At 43.1% G+C, this 15,632-nt stretch overlaps 1 protein-coding gene across 1 annotated transcript in view; it reads right to left on the bottom strand.

The window, feature by feature from the left end:
* NEGR1 (neuronal growth regulator 1) overlaps positions 1-12,448 on the bottom strand; it is a gene marked incomplete at its 5' end in the record, with an annotated part of 107,430 nt that extends 94,982 nt beyond the window's left edge. Inside the window, one exon of the mRNA XM_009698162.1 lies at positions 12,323-12,448. Coding sequence (XP_009696464.1) covers positions 12,323-12,448 — 126 coding nt within the window. The remainder of the gene's footprint in view (positions 1-12,322) is intronic.
* Positions 12,449-15,632: the final 3,184 nt, after the last annotated feature.

Here is a 15,632-nt window from a genome sequence, read left to right as displayed (position 1 = left end):
AGTTACACCAAATGCTGTAATTGGATAGTCCCCTCCAAGGAACTGCAGGTAATATGAACAGCTTGCTGTCTGTTAGGAGAATGGCCCTATCACATTAGAGACCATTTAAACATTGATCACTGAAGGCCATTTAGAGTAGCGATGCTCCACGCTTGGAAAGAAAAATCAGATAAAATGTAAAGAAACAAAATAGCCAAACCTGATAGATAAATTGAGGGCTGGAGGGGATCTTCCAGCTGACGACACGAAACAAGAAAAGCAAGTAAATCAATTTTGTAAGAAAGGCATGCTGATAAAAGAAAAAGAGATGTGAATGTAGACTGACAAAGTTGAAAGTTTCGGAGGTGGAGACAAACAGGGTTACAGCTATGCGTGAAATATATTGGTACGGAGAGAAGGGTTTGGAGAGCTGGCTGTGTGCATGCTCATAGCATGGGCAATGTAAATCTCAGCCAGTTATCAAGAGATGTTATGTGTAGAGGGTAGACGTTGGTCCTACAAGAGAAGTTGTCATAGTTAATTTTCCTCTAAAGTTACATCAGTTCCTGTCCCCGCACAGAACCGCTGCCTTGCTGCACTCTGTGCTGCACTCATGGAGTTACGATGTTTTGGAGCAAGTTTGAATTTTATCTTTGCAGGCTTCAAGCCAGGGAACACATGGTCAACTCCTGCTCCAGAATATGGACTGACTGTTCTGCCTTAGCAGGTAAGTATTAATGTAAAGAAGAGCCACCTCCATCTTAATACTTGAGGAGAACACATGGTCGATCAGATATTACTTTGGAAGAACAAAACCCCACTTGAGATAGTAGATTTGTCTGCATCTTATGTCTTCTGGATATTTAGTTTCGTATATATCGGACTGCACCCTGGTTTTTGTGGATGTGTTCAAAACTCTGTGCTGCCTGCAGAAGGCAGAGGTATAAGTGCAGTCTGCTGCAAATGCAGTTTTTTTCACTGGAAAGCTCATAGCAGGGAGATCATCTCTCTGCATCGTGACATGCAACATGCCCTTCGGCAGGAGAGGGGTTTGGAAGAGATCCTCTTAACACAGAGGCAGCTGGGTCTTCTGTGGCAAATAGCTAAACATGACCGTCCTCAGTCTGAAAACAGCCTTAAAAACCTTTCTTTGCAAAACAAAAATTAAAACCGTATAGGGAAGAACAGGGCAATGATCTTTTTAATAAGAAAGGTACACGATTAAATCTCACTTGAGCTTATTTATAATTCATAGCACTTAATGTGGGGATTTGGCTCTTGGGAAGGGGTTAATTGTTCCCAATAAAGCCCCACACCTGCGGCGGCTTTTGGAAGAGACCTGGTCCGTCGGTCAGGCGGAGGGTGCGGGAGCCCTGGGGCTGGGGCACGGGAGAGACCGGGGACAGGAGGAGCCCGGACGGTGCCACCCAGGCATTCACCCTGGGGTAAAGGACTGTGGCCATGGCTTTTCTGATGTCTGATGGCTTTATAACATTCCTTTCTCCTGTTAAATGAACAATTAATGACTATTTTGTTCATATTTCTTCATACCCCTCAAAAGCTACACCATGTTTTTGTAAAATGTGCATTTTTAAAATAATTCTTAATATTTTAAAATATGACTTTTCATAAAAATGCCCAGAAGAAATGATTCTGGGAAAGAAAACAGGAGGTACTGCAGCTATGGTCGAGGTGAATGTGGCATCTGCTGTTTGCACGCTATCACCTCCCCAGAGCATCCGTGTCCACCAGCATGCCCAGCCTGGGGTTTCTGCCTGCCTGACGCCCTCCTGGGGGTGATGTCTCCAGAGCCAAAATAGAAAATGGGAGCATCTCGTTGCATTTTAGAGATTATCTGTTACTTTTTCTCTAAAAAATTTGTGCAAGTTCCAAAGTTGTTGCACTCTGTTCAAAAGACCAGTATCTCCCAAAATAGCCATGAAGGACACTATACCAAAGGAAGGGGAAAGAGGGTGAAATCTACAGTTCCTTGGTTTGGTTTTGAACATTAAACATTTTGTTTCACTGAAATATCTTCTATGATTCATAAATTGCCCACTCGGAAGTGTGGTATTTCTCAAATAAAAATGAACTAATACATGAGGGAATGAACTAAGTGTGTATTAAAATTCTAATTTTCATAGCATTTTATGAGTTATTAATGAGTTCATCTACTTTTATTGAAAAGCAAGAAATACTTTCCATTTGTTATAAAATCATCAAAAAATTCATACGTATTTCTGTGCAATGCTATTGTCCAGTTCTAGTTTGAACCTCTGTATTTCGCTAAGATTGTAATCTTACTCTCATTTCTCAGTTCCTTCACAAAGACCCAATTACTTGACCATCTTAGTTTGTATATTCTTCTCCCGACAACTGTGTTTTAACAGGAATTTTTTTTTCAGCCTATTTAAAGATTTTAAGAAGACATGAGGATTTCTAGGAATACCTTTAATCGTTCCTGAAGGGATGCTCAAACTTCTGGAACGATTCTAATAAAAATGACATTTTTCTGAGAAGGCTTCCTCAGGAACCCCTGACCACAGACAAGGTGATGTCACTTGACCTCAGAGCAATGGATCAAGGTACTGACTGTCACTTAATTGGATCCTAATACTAAACCTCCCAAGAATGGCACTTACAAATATTGTTAAAAAAAAAGGCCAAAAGTCCTATAACCTGAAAGCAAAAGACACCGTCTTTTGTATGGGAGAAGTGTGATTTTGGAAGTTCCTTATTTTTTGTTTATCCAAAGGCAAAGGAAAGAATCACAACAAGCAGTTTATATCAGGTACTAGTGTTTGCACTGCTGTCTTTAAGCTGTTAATTAATGCCCTCATTTGCTCCTCGTAGAGCTCCACACCATTTCCCCTTGAGTTCTTGGGAAGCTGCCAGCTGTGTGTTTGGTATCAGGGAACCATTGATTTAGTGACATGCGATGCCTTTACCAACTGAAAAATTTCCCTTCAAGATCATGAACCAGGCCATTAAATTCATATAAAATATTAATCACAAAACTTCAAGTCCCCAAAGGTTTGTAAGATGGACCAATCCATCTACGCAACCACCACGTGCCCACTGGTGTGATATTTAGCTGTCCCATGCACATGGTTTTTCTCATATAGGGTCTGTTGAAAGACCCTGAGTCCCCCAAGAGCCCTCCTGTGTCCCAGGGGATGGATGCTTTGAGTGTTTTCCAGGGAGGTCTTGTTCCTCCATGCACAGAAGCAGCTCCTTGCAGCGCATCCGCAGTGGAGGAAGCGCTCGGGTAGGAGACAGCAGTGCAAGCTGTTGCATTTTGGGCATACAACCACCCAACTAGCTTTGTAATGCCAAGAGGGGTGCGTTGCAGTACCTCATCCTCTGCTGGATGGATAGCAGGAATTTCTGCAACCGAAGGAATTGCTCAGGTGCCCAGCCCCAGCCGGTGTGAGCAGCAGCCCAAAGCGCCGTCGGTGCTAACGGGGAAGTGTGTTAGGTCACCGGGCTGGGAGATTTCCTGACTCCTGGAGGTCCCGGTCAGAGCTGATGATTAGGAGAAGCCGGCATCCCCGTTCAATAAAAAACGCAAAGCAATGGGCTTGTATAAAGGGCGGCAACATGGAGCTGTAAACCTAGAGCTGCGAGCTGAGCCGCTTCCTCGAATGGCACAGAATGAGGAGTTTATGTCAAGGCAGAAAAAGAAGGGGTGTTCTCCATAAACCCAGCCTAGGAGCAGGGCATGAAAGCTGTGTAAAGCCCCAAGGCATCTGAGCCCTAAATTAATGTTATCTTTGTCAGCGTAGTATGCTGGCATTGAAGGCATTACTTCTGAAACCAGCTGGTGCCAACATGTACAACCCACAGCCAAGAGGCAATTTGCAGGTTTCTCGGGTGGCTCAGGACAGCCGAGAGCACATCCCTGTCCTTCCTTCCTCCCGAAGCCGGGACAGACAAGGTTGGCAGATGCCAGGGGCTAAGTGGAGCGGCCAAAGAGCAGACAGCTACGTGCAGGATGCTCCTCGTATCTCCTCTCCTCCACTGCATGAGTAAAACCTCCCTGATCACGGTCAGTCTTAGCCTGACACTACTGATCGTCCCTGCCTCGGTCGATCTCTGAAGGTTTCCTGGCTCATCTCCAAACACTTCCAGCTCGGTTGCAAGGAACAGATGTTTCGGCTCAGCCCGGTAATGCTTCACCTGACTGAGGAGCACAGCGCTAGCGCCGTAATGAAGCTATCGCCTACAAGATGAGTAATGATGGCATAAGGGAGGCATATCACTGTCATTGCTGATCAGGTTAAATCACTGAATTATTTTACATTCTGCTCCTTAGACACCTAAAGGGAACTAGCTTTGCTTTTGGTCTAATGCAGCAATAAATCTACCTCTATTTAGGAAAGGTGGCTGCATGTCGTTGCCACTCAGGACGACAGGTCTTGAGTGGGGCAGGATCTCATTCCACCCCACAGCCTGTGAGCACACCACCAGCTTCGGCCTCAAAAATTCGTCTCCTGCAGGACGTCACCTTGACAAAGTGATAGCTCCGTATGAGAAAACCCTTCATTACCTTTAAGGCTCTCACCAAGCAGCTGGGGAAGTGAGATGGATCACTTGGAGAGGGAGAGAGCAGGACACCGACTCCAGGCATTGCAAACCCAAACCTGTGAACCAGGTAAACAGTAATCTCTGGTTTTAAGCTATCCAGGACGGCGCAGCTTGAGGGAAGGAGGTCATTTCGGGTGGCAGTATTGCCAGGCTGTTTGAAGTACCTGCTAATTGGGCTTTGAATTACAAAGTTGGGAAAATGTGGTTCAATAGCGAGATCCTTCACAGAACTTGATTAGCGCTGGAAGTAGCTTCACAGTGCAAAAGCAGCACTCAGCGGAGGGTGGATGGCAGCAGCTTCTCGTAGGTCAAAAATTACATAATGCACGATTCCAGAGATATTCAAGGGAAATAGTGGTGTGAAATAACCCTCACCAGCAATGAGATCTGCTCGATTTTCAGAATTTAGTGATACAAAAAGACACAAGCCAGAAACTTCTGTTTCTAAAACATTCAGTTTTAAAACCATTTTCAAGCAAGAGTCGGAGCATTTTAAAAGACGAGCTCACACTTTGTACACACACAAAGCCCTGGAAATCTGATAATAATTCATGTCAGTTAAGTGTTTTCAGCCTGAAAATCCAGCTTCAGAATACTTGCATTTCAACAAAATACTTCTTATTTCTGTCACGTGTGGATAACATCTGAAAAACAGTGGTTCTCTAGCAGAAGTGCAAGTGGGACAAAATATTTGACATTAGCTTGCTCATATCAAGCTTTGTTTGCTTCCCAGGATTTAGCTGGAAGTTTTAAAAACCCCTCTTTTCTTCTCCCTGCCCAGTATCATCTTTCTGTAGCAGTTTGCTTCAGGAAGGGTCTTGCAGGAATCGCACTATGCCTGTTCAGGGACTGGCATTGCCTTTTGTTCTGTAATTGAATTGAATCGGCTCTTAGACTCATTCTTCCCAGACAGCCCTATCATTTGAGTGCTCTAAAGATGTATTACACTAATATATCGTCAGAACGACATTGGTATGATGATACATTAATGCCATACATCTTCACAGCTTTAGGGCTGTCCAGAAACAATAGGACGGGCATTAGATTCAGTTCAGTCATATCACACTGATGCACACATGCCCCGGTGGCAAATGAAATGTGTTAGAGAAGGAGAGGAGTCATCATGTCAATATATCCAAAGCTAAATCCAGGCTAATTTCTGGATAAGTGTAGCTTTCCTCAATGTTAGTCAAAAATATTTTGCATGTTCTAAGCAGTTCTTACAGGGTTTCTGGGGGGGGGTTGTTGAGTTATTTTGGAAAAGCTTCAGTGTCACCGTTCTCCGGAAACAGGACTGAATGAACAAGAAGAGTGTCCTGGTGCTAGGGAGCTGCCTTTCACTCGACATGGGAAAAATCTGTCTTCCTTCTGCTCAATTCATAATTTCTGAAAATCTACTCTCCCAAATGCATGCATATACATACATCCAGTTTATCCTCATGTTTTAGGAAAATAACTAGAAACCAAACTGGAAGCAATGGGCATAAAACTGGGAGAAAATGGCAAGAGAGCAGAGAAGAAGAGGAAAATATGAAACCAGAAGTCAGCAGGGATGATGCTGAGGATCCAGGCTGCGCTGCTACAAAGGCAGAGGGTGACTGTTCAATACGAACAAGCCAGAGAAGCCGGGATGCTACAGTCAAGAAGCACTGCCACATACTACACACAACTACAAATAAACCAGGAGATTCTTGTGTCTCAATCTTTTTTAATTTTTTTTCTCCCTTCATTTTTTGCCTGCAGCCAGTGGCTGTGAAACCCACTAGCAAATTGTACATCAACACATCTGTCTCCTTGTTGAGCCAGTGATGCTCAGTCTCGACGCTAGCAAGTAATGCAGCATAACAGGAGTGGATGTGGAATTTAAAACAGTGCTGAGGACTCCATGTGCACTGTGTGGGGTCTGGGTGGCTTTGCTTTGGAGCAGATCTGTCCTGGTTGTGTGGGCTGAACTCCCACTTGTGGCAGAGCCATGCGAGGTTCACTCCAGGAGAGCATCCACCAGGTATCCTTCACTTGAGGGGACGGAGTTCATGCACTTTGGGTGCATCCATATCAGCATTTTATTTTGGACCAGGTGTGCACTTTTGAGGTGAACCTCTCGGTTGCCCTCCTTCAACCTCGCTTGGTGCTGCAGAGCGTACGTGCAGAGCCCAGCCTTGCCAGTCAGTCCACTGGGTAACAACACAATGCCAACACGAACCAACTAGAGTGAAAATATTTGTTTGAAACATATGAAACTTCATCTAACCACACTTGTGGTAAATATTACGATGGCAAAGTCAAGCATTCTGAACAAAGCCAAAGCTACTCTCACAGCATTTCTATGCCCCTCTTTCTCTCTCCATACATTTGATATAGACCCATCCCGGTCACTGGTGTCTAAATGCAGCTGTGCTTCATTTGAAGCACCTTGTTTCCCCCAGCGTCTACCCAGCTATTTAGCTAGTTTGGCAAAGTATAACTATACACATCTGACCACTCTGCTAGCTCTGCTAGCTCTGGCTGCCCCCTTCCCACGAGAGCGAGCAGCCGCTCCGATGCCTCCACGCATGTGCTATAGCGGCAACCGCCAAAACAGCCTGCTGGGATGTGGAGAGATACCCCGCTTCTCTCCATTCGCTTAATTCCCATATCAAAAATTAAATACCTCTACATCCTAAGTATTAGTCTATGGTGTGAATTTTCAAGAAGTGTCATTTTGTTTTAAGGGAGTTAGGTAGAAAAAGTTTTGCTTTTTCCATAAGACTTTTTGAAACTATGGGATTTAACCTATCTTGCATTTAGATAAGCCCAGGAAATGTCAGGCTTTCCCAGCAAGCCTGTCCTAAGCAGTGAAGTGCTCGGGCAGTGTGTGCCTCTGCTGCCGGCCCCTGCTCAGCTCAGCGGTCTGAGCGTGGTCACTCTGCCGGACATCACCCGAGCATCCCGGGTCGTTGGTCCCCCTGCGGCTGGGAAAACTCACCTTTGGAAACTATCGTCAAAACCAAAGCGGAAAAAAGTTTTGACATACAGCACTCGAATTTTGCAAAGCAGTAACATTTTATCAAAAGATTTCTGAATGGCTTTTGTTGCTGCTCCCGGCAACACTGGCAGAGCTTGCTTTTCAAAAACGACAACGTAACACACACACGCACACGGAGTGCATACAAGTGTTAAAAGCTGGAGTTATGTTTCAGGCACACCTTAATTCTTTAAAATTCTAGTTTCACTCTAAACCATTGATGCTGCACTTTGCTCTTAAATGTCAGAACAAAATAAGTAATACCTGCAATTTATTCAGATGACATTTCAACAATACGAGATTTTCAGATTACAAACTACAGCCCCATGTTTCTTACGGTGTTACACTGAATGTGTAGATTTTGTGGATTTACATAATGGGTTTGTATAATGAATATTTATATAATGAAGGCATTTACATAATGACTGCAAGTTAAACATGCACAATAAAGATTCCAGGCCAATAATTTATGTACTAAGTTAAAAATCACCTCTAAATACATTTTATTTTTATTCCTACAAAAAGTTCATTTTATCTCTTGTTCAAAAAAATTGAATCCGACCTTATCCAAGTAAAGGCTGCACTGATGCAAATCATGATAATATTTTGGAATTAGTCTACATTGAATCATTTGTATTCAGAGATTTCAGTTTCTTATCTTTTAGTAGCAGCTTTGGCAAACTATTTCAGAATATTCTAAATGCGATTCGTTAATATAATTTAGTGTTGTATTCTAGATGTGATGCTTGCATGTAGGCCTCATTAGTGCCACTGGGAATTACAGGAGAAAACTGGTAGAAATTATAAAGTGCAGATGAAGCTTATGTTTAGATAAAGGTAATTTGCTGCAGACAGAATATAAACTGTTACAGAAATCTGGTGTTTTCAACTCTCTGGCATTTTTTTTTTCTAATAAATCCAGGCTTCTTGTTTGCCAGACTGGTATTTAATTGGATTTGAGTGTAGTTCACAACTGTCTGTACACCAGAACATACACCTGAGCACAAAAGTGGTACGGTGTTACTGAAATGGAAAAATTCTTCTTTATTTGGTAGACTAGCGGACATAACATATTCTGTAAATTATATGTTTGCTTCCATCACATTTTACAAGATTTTTGAGCAAAAAGTTATTTGGATCCTGTGTTCTCCCACTCCAGGCAGAGTTGTGTCCATTAATCAACCAGGAACACCCAAGGCACGTCCCAGTGCCCTGCAGCGGCCACATCGGTGCTCGCCTCTCGGATGAAATGGGTTTTGTAACGATGCAGCCCTGTAATGCAGCATTTGCGATGAGTTTGCAAGGCCTCATCACTGCGGCTTGTCAGAGCATCGCTGCCTGGACTTGTCCTGCCCTGCCTGCAGCTTTGTCAAGCCTGGTTCAGCTGGGACAGCATTTCCTCCAGCTGTCCCTGGCTAATCTGTTTTACCTTCGCGTTTCCACGGTATGACCATAGCTTCACGCAGCCAGCAGCAGCGAGCAGCTATTCTGTGTGTAACGAGGTTTTTATGACTGCTACACAACGACGGAAAGCAGAGGAACCCAGGCTGATGTGGGAGCAGGGGCATGGGACAGGGTGCAGAGGAGGGCAAGCACAGGGTGGGTAGAAATGGGCAGGGGCTGCTACAGGAGACCCCACGGCTGTGAACAGCTCGCCCATGGTCAGTTAAAGAAATGCAGATTTGGAGCTGGACAAAGTGGGGTTTAGGGGTATTGGAGAGCAAAGGAATGATATCGGACATATGTAAAAGGCACCGCAAACAGTACATTAGGATGTAGTGTGGAGACGCAGAGCAATGAAGAAAGAGCAAAGGTGTAGAAGTATGATAGCAAACATGTAAAAATGACCCCGAACAGATCTTAAAGCGAGGATGAAGAAACCACCACTGTGAAGATCTTATTCCTCCCTCTGAGAGATCCTGGACGCTCACAACTCACTATAACAGCTGCCCACCAGAATGAAGCCACCGACCTTCAGCCCCCACGGGGCAGGGAAAGGTGTGCAAGCCACCAGGAAAAGGGGTAGAAACTAGGTATGTCTATAACAACTTTAACTGCATTATTATTTTTTCTTTTTTTGATAAGTCATAGGATAGTAGAATGGTTTGGGTTGGAAAGGTCACCTTGCCATGGGCAGGGAATGTTAGGTCTAGGCTAATAATGATTCTGAAGTTAGACTCTTCAAACTTCATTTACATATATAAACCAAGCATTTATTGTTGTTGTATCAGGTGTACCTCCTCCTTGCCCATAAACAAGATTGAGCAGTTCACGAGCACCAGTTTAAATGCATCTGGAGGTGAAATAAACCAGTCACGGCATGAGGAGATGCTTCCAGTGCCACTCTGGGCAGCAAGCAATGATGAATTATACATGTGTGTCCTGAGGGGCCCCCACAGACAAAAGAGACATGGACATCCCAGAACAAGTCCGGCAGAGGGCCATGAGGGTGACGAAGGGGCCAGAGCTTCTGAACTGGGGAGGAGCTGAGGAAATTGGGGTCTCAGCCTGCAGAGGAGGGGGCTCTGGGGGTCCTATGCCTGATGGATGTGTAAAGGAGATGGATCCAGATTCTCCTCAGAGGTGCCAGTGACAGGACAAGGGGCAACGGGCTCGCATTGAAACAGACAAAATTCCATTTAAAGGTGAAAAAAGCCTTTTTTCAAAGGTAAGGGTGATCAAACACTGGAACAGGTTGCCCAGAGACACTGTGGCATCTCCATCCTTGGAGTTATTCAAACCCGACTGGACACACCCTGAGGGACCTGCTCTGGGTTAAGCAGAGTCTGGACCAGCTGATCTCCAGAGGTCCCTGCCCACTTAGCCAGTATGTGGTTCAATTTTGTGATTTTCCTTTTTTTTTTTTTTTAGGTACTAAATCTGTTAAGCCCATGTTTGTGTTTCATATAACCTATTGCTTCCTGGTGAGAGAGTAAGGGACGTGGCAAAACCAAGCCAACACGCCAGTCTTCCCCAGAGATAATCCTAAAAGGAGAAGTTGCATAGACTTTTCAGGTTTACCTGCCAACTGCTCAGTCAAGATGCTCCAACAGAGAGGATGAAACAGTGAGCATATGGTAAAAGCATGTTGCTGTCTCCTACGGGCACTATACATGTATGCTTCCAAGAAGGGCTGAGAAGGCAGAACGAAGCAGATACTGGGCAAGGGAAGGGAAATAAAGCACAGGCTGCAACTGCCTGCCCTTAAGTCTTCACTAGTGAGAAAACATACCTGTCTGCCCGCAGTTTGCTGTGCTAGGCACTTGGTAAGAGCACATCATCATCGCACCGTGAGCACTTTGATTGACTCTCCCTGTACCGCGATATCCTTGATTAGTCTTGTCCTCAAATTTCATTTTCAGTTCTCATTGTGTAAGTGTAATGGGTCTGTAGTTGGATAATCACATTTTTCCTCTCAGTCCTCATTCTCAGTCCTTTGGTCAAGACACAAAATCAGTGGGTTCACTGAAAGCCCTTGTGATTATGTGCACTAATTTTGTCTGAATTCAAGATGAGGAGGATCTAGTTCCTTTTCAGACCCCTTCTCCAGCCTGAGTGCCCTAATTCTCCTTTTTTTTGCTTTTTTTTCCTCTCCAGGAAAATGGTAACAGCTCCTTTCTGTAGACAATCTAATGCTTTAAGCTATTACTCTAAAGTATCACCACAGTTTCCAATAAAATTTTATTTGACATTTAGTTAAAATCCATTTTCTGCTACAACTGAATTTTTTTCCCTAGTCCCTTGATGGACACTTCAAGCAGAATTCATTGTCATTGTCTTAAAGGTCAAAAGTTTTTAGTGTTGTGGTTTGTTTTTTTTTTTTCAGATCTTGCTTTGTAAAGCAAACTGTTACTCAGGATTATGAGACACTGTGGTAAGCTGTGACAGTCCATGAAACCGTTCTTCCCTGCAATTACATGGCTTTCATAAAAGTTGTGTGAGCAAACAGAAAGACCTTCACTGTAAAATCAATTATCATTGTAGAGTCCTTATAAAAGTACAATACCAGTCTTGTATGCAGCAGCCAGCTGGAAGAGGGGAGTACCTCCTTTCAGAAACACAAACCCCACCAGGATTTCCAAAGCCGGTAGATCTGAGACACGGAGCGGGGACCTCCCCACCTCGGAGCAAGACGAATCCTGATTTGCTCGCAGGGAACCGTTTTCGGTGGCTCTGCGCCAAGTCAACCAGTGTAGAGCTGTAATGTTAGCTAAAAGTTTTCCTTTAAATATGTTATGAGGAATTAAAAGTATAAACGGAGATATTGAATAGAAACTATGCTTTTAGATGCCATTTTGTTTGTTCAATAAAACCATTCTAATAAACTATGCTGTATCATGGAATAATGGTTCAATGGTAGTTACGTTAAATTAAATCTATTGCATGACGTGTGAATGTTTTTGACTTTCACACCTACTTCTAGAGAGCCCTGTGTGTTCTTAATTATTTCCTTGTTTTGGTTTTAATTGGAATCACTTGATAAATGTCTGTGGCCTGATTAAACAGGCTTAAAAATATACTCATATTTAGGGTGCCTTTATTTCTACATTCCTATGTTACATTAGTATTATAGTTTTCACTGATCTCAGCTGAAATCTGAAGAAGCTTTTATTTTCTAAAAGTCTGTCTAGGCACACAGACTTTTTAAGGCATACAAAGGTGATGCTGTCACACTCCCGACAACTGAAAATGCAAAGCCCGTTACTGGTGCAGCGTTGCGGAAAGCTCCAGGTGACAGATAATCGTGCTTACCGGACGGAGAGATGTGTCTCCAAGAAATGGAAGGCTCTGGCTTCCCCGTGGCCAGGCACACCAGAGTAACATTGCTTCCTTCGTTCACAACGATGTCACTCGAAATACGGAATATCTTCGGAGAAACTGGAATGAAACAAGGAGAGAGTTGTCATGGAAATCTGCTGAAGCAGTGCAATCCCGACAGAGCATGGATAGCTGAGGAGAGCTGGGCTACCCATATTGCCATCGTTGATAAAAATACATGCGGTTGTTGAGATATAACTACGCAAAAACCTTGTTTAGATGTGACCAGAGCTGTTTCCATCACGTTTGCAGAAGCTCAGCCATGGATTCGAAATGTTACAAATAAGAAAGCAGCAATTTCCTCTATTTTGTGCAAAGCAGGTATTGTTACCAACTTCCCAGTAAACTGCTACTCATGGATGCTCTTGTTTTAGAGAAGGTTGAGCTTGCTTGTGACAGTTTGTAAAGAAGACAAAATTAAATTTTTCTTGTACTTTTAAAAATAATGATGCCTATTACATCTACTCTGTGTGTACTTGGAGAGTCATATTTGTTCGTGGAGAAGACTAAAATACATTTATTTCTGTTGCTTTGTACTGCTTTTAGGCTTGCAGTAGCAACATGGGTAAGAAAAAATAAGGTAGATTTTTTCCCTTCATTTTGTCAGCAGAATTCTTCACTAAACTCCATTTTCTGTACTATTTATACACCTGGGCATAACAGAAGAGAGTTCCACATGGATGGAAAATGATGGAAAGCATTAGAACGCCTGCCCTTAAGGGAATGCTTCACTTCTTGTAATGTTACACAGGGAGGAAAGGAACGCCAGGGTCCCAGCAGTGAAGGCAGGAATTCTGGATTTCAGAATGGATCTTTCTTTCTAAAGAAATACGTATTTCTTTACATATCTTATTATTATGGTTGACATAGAATTCAAATCAATGCAATAACAAGGCATACCCTATTGATGTTTCTGAAAAACACTGTACTCTATATATGATAAGCAACAAATTTTGCATAAATATCTGTAAAAGATACAGATCTTACATGTGGGTGTTTCAGAACTATCAGTAACGACTGCTTTAAAATCAAAGTGTTCTACAAGGTAAATGGGTACCAATAAAATGAGGAAAAAAAGAAGTTTATGATCTTCCATTTTCATAACTGAAGTCCCTGTCCAACTGGAGCTTTACTCTCCTGAATGCCACAGTCTGGTCTCACCAGTTTGCTCCAATTTGTCACAGCCAAAATCCCGCCATTTGAGCCCATACATACACCTTTGCAACCTGGAATACATTGTTAGCATCCCTCCAATTTATTTTAAAAGTGTGGAGCCTTTCCACATGCACAGACTGGTTTTGTGTGCTTTGGGATCTCCACCTGCGGATGTTCTGCAGCCCTTTCCCTGGTCCAGTGACTGGAAGTATTTCAGTTGTAGAAATGAGCTGGGGTCAGAGAGACTTAAAAAAATTTGGAAATCCTAAATGCTTACTTGTGGTTATACAATTGTGAGCAAAGAAAATTAAAAGCCTATGTAGAATATTTTTAATTAGCAGAGAAACATTGTCTTTAGGGGCAACGAAGGTCTGGGGAAGACTGAACCTTCCCCAATTCCTAGAGCAGTGAAGGTCAGTATCACCCGCCTTTGAAGTTCAAGCAGGTTTACACAATCACTCGAACAGAGATATATTTCTGAATTTGCCGCAGTCTAACTCACAAAGGTGACAATCCACTCTTCTCTACTTCACCTGATGACCTGAAAAAGCATGCAGTCATTACAGATACCTTTTAGGAGCTGAAACATACAGAAGAGTTCTTTCCACATAAAGGGAGAATTTATTATTCAGATTTCTTTGCAGATCCCTGCAATGAACCCGTTACTCCACTTCCTTCTGCAGAAGTCTCTCCTGTCCCAAAGGAGACCGTGAAGAGCCGCCACCGACCTGCCCACCCCACGTCAGCTACGCCGTGATGTGACCCTTCCTCGGGGTCCCCCATCCCCTGAAACGGGCCGTTGCTAACACAGCTCTCCCCCACTCCTCTGTCCCAGCCCAAGTTAAATACCATTAACGGTTCAGCTTGGCAACAGACAACACACTGAAAGGAATTCTTATTTATGTGTTCAGAGTATGAAAAATAAATCTACTTCATAAAGACAGCTGGTGAGGGATCATTCTATCTGAAATGTAGAAATCCATCTGAGCAGAATATCATGAGTAATGGGGCATGTGCAGTGGCTTTATGTGGTCTACAATATTTTAAAAATATCTTCCTAAATCTGAGTGACTTATTTCTTTATCCTTCAAGAATGAATGTACTTCCAGAAAGTCAAGTAAAAGAATCAAATAAGTCGAAACAGTTCTTATCACAAGTAAATATATACAATTGACTGACGCAATATCTACTTGGAACTGTGGAAATATCTTCCAGATTAAGTAAATGTTACGGCGTAAGACTTCCAACAGCATTAAACTTCTTCTTTGAGGTTCTGCACCTTCGAAGGGAGAAAAAGCAAAAGATTTGCTCATGTTCTGGCATTATTGAAGCAGTACCATAGAGGGATTTTTCACACCTGACACCTAATGCTATTTATCCAGGTGATTTTTATTTGCCTTAAACTTGTCACTAAACACAGAGGATGTGGCTGGAGCCTGCTGCGTGGCCACGATGGCACCTGGGTGACCAGTGCAAACTAAAGCATGTTAAGGGAGGTCTCCTGGTGCTCAGGCTGTGCCAGGGTCAGGATTAGGCTTCGTCCCATCTCTTTCCGGCATCCATCACCAGAAAATGGGTGGGTGAAATATCCACTCATTGTTCAGTGTACTGTTTTAATCAGTGTCACTGATAAAAACAGATTAGAAACATGATAACTTTAATGTCAAGGGAATGAGGAGCTCTTGGCGTGGTCCATTGCTGGTCCTTCAGCTCAACTACTGTAGGTCCTATGAGCAGAGTGGCATAAGGATTCAGCAGAAAATCTGGATCATATAAGCAATTGTAATCAGATCTCCCAATGTATACATTTCCAAAGAAAATACACTGACAGTCCTGCCATAGGTAGGAATCTAGAATTGAATTAATAGGATTTCATCCAGTTCACATAGATGAATAAGATTTCTTTTCCAAGACGAAGATCAACAGGGTCTACTCTTTTCCTTGCCACTTAACGCAAGTGTTGTCTTCGTCCTCCTCTGCCTGCCCTCATAAGGTTTTATTTGCTCTTTATCACTCACCTCCTTTCCAGATGTTCTCTTCTCACAAGCAGCAGCATGTTTTCCCTAACGCTCAGGATCTCAGCACTGGA

The sequence above is a fragment of the Cariama cristata genome, unplaced genomic scaffold (genome assembly GCF_000690535.1).
Source record: "Cariama cristata isolate BGI_N322 unplaced genomic scaffold, ASM69053v1 scaffold7924, whole genome shotgun sequence".
Lineage (NCBI taxonomy): Eukaryota > Metazoa > Chordata > Aves > Cariamiformes > Cariamidae > Cariama > Cariama cristata.
This window is presented reverse-complemented; position numbering and strand designations above follow the sequence as displayed.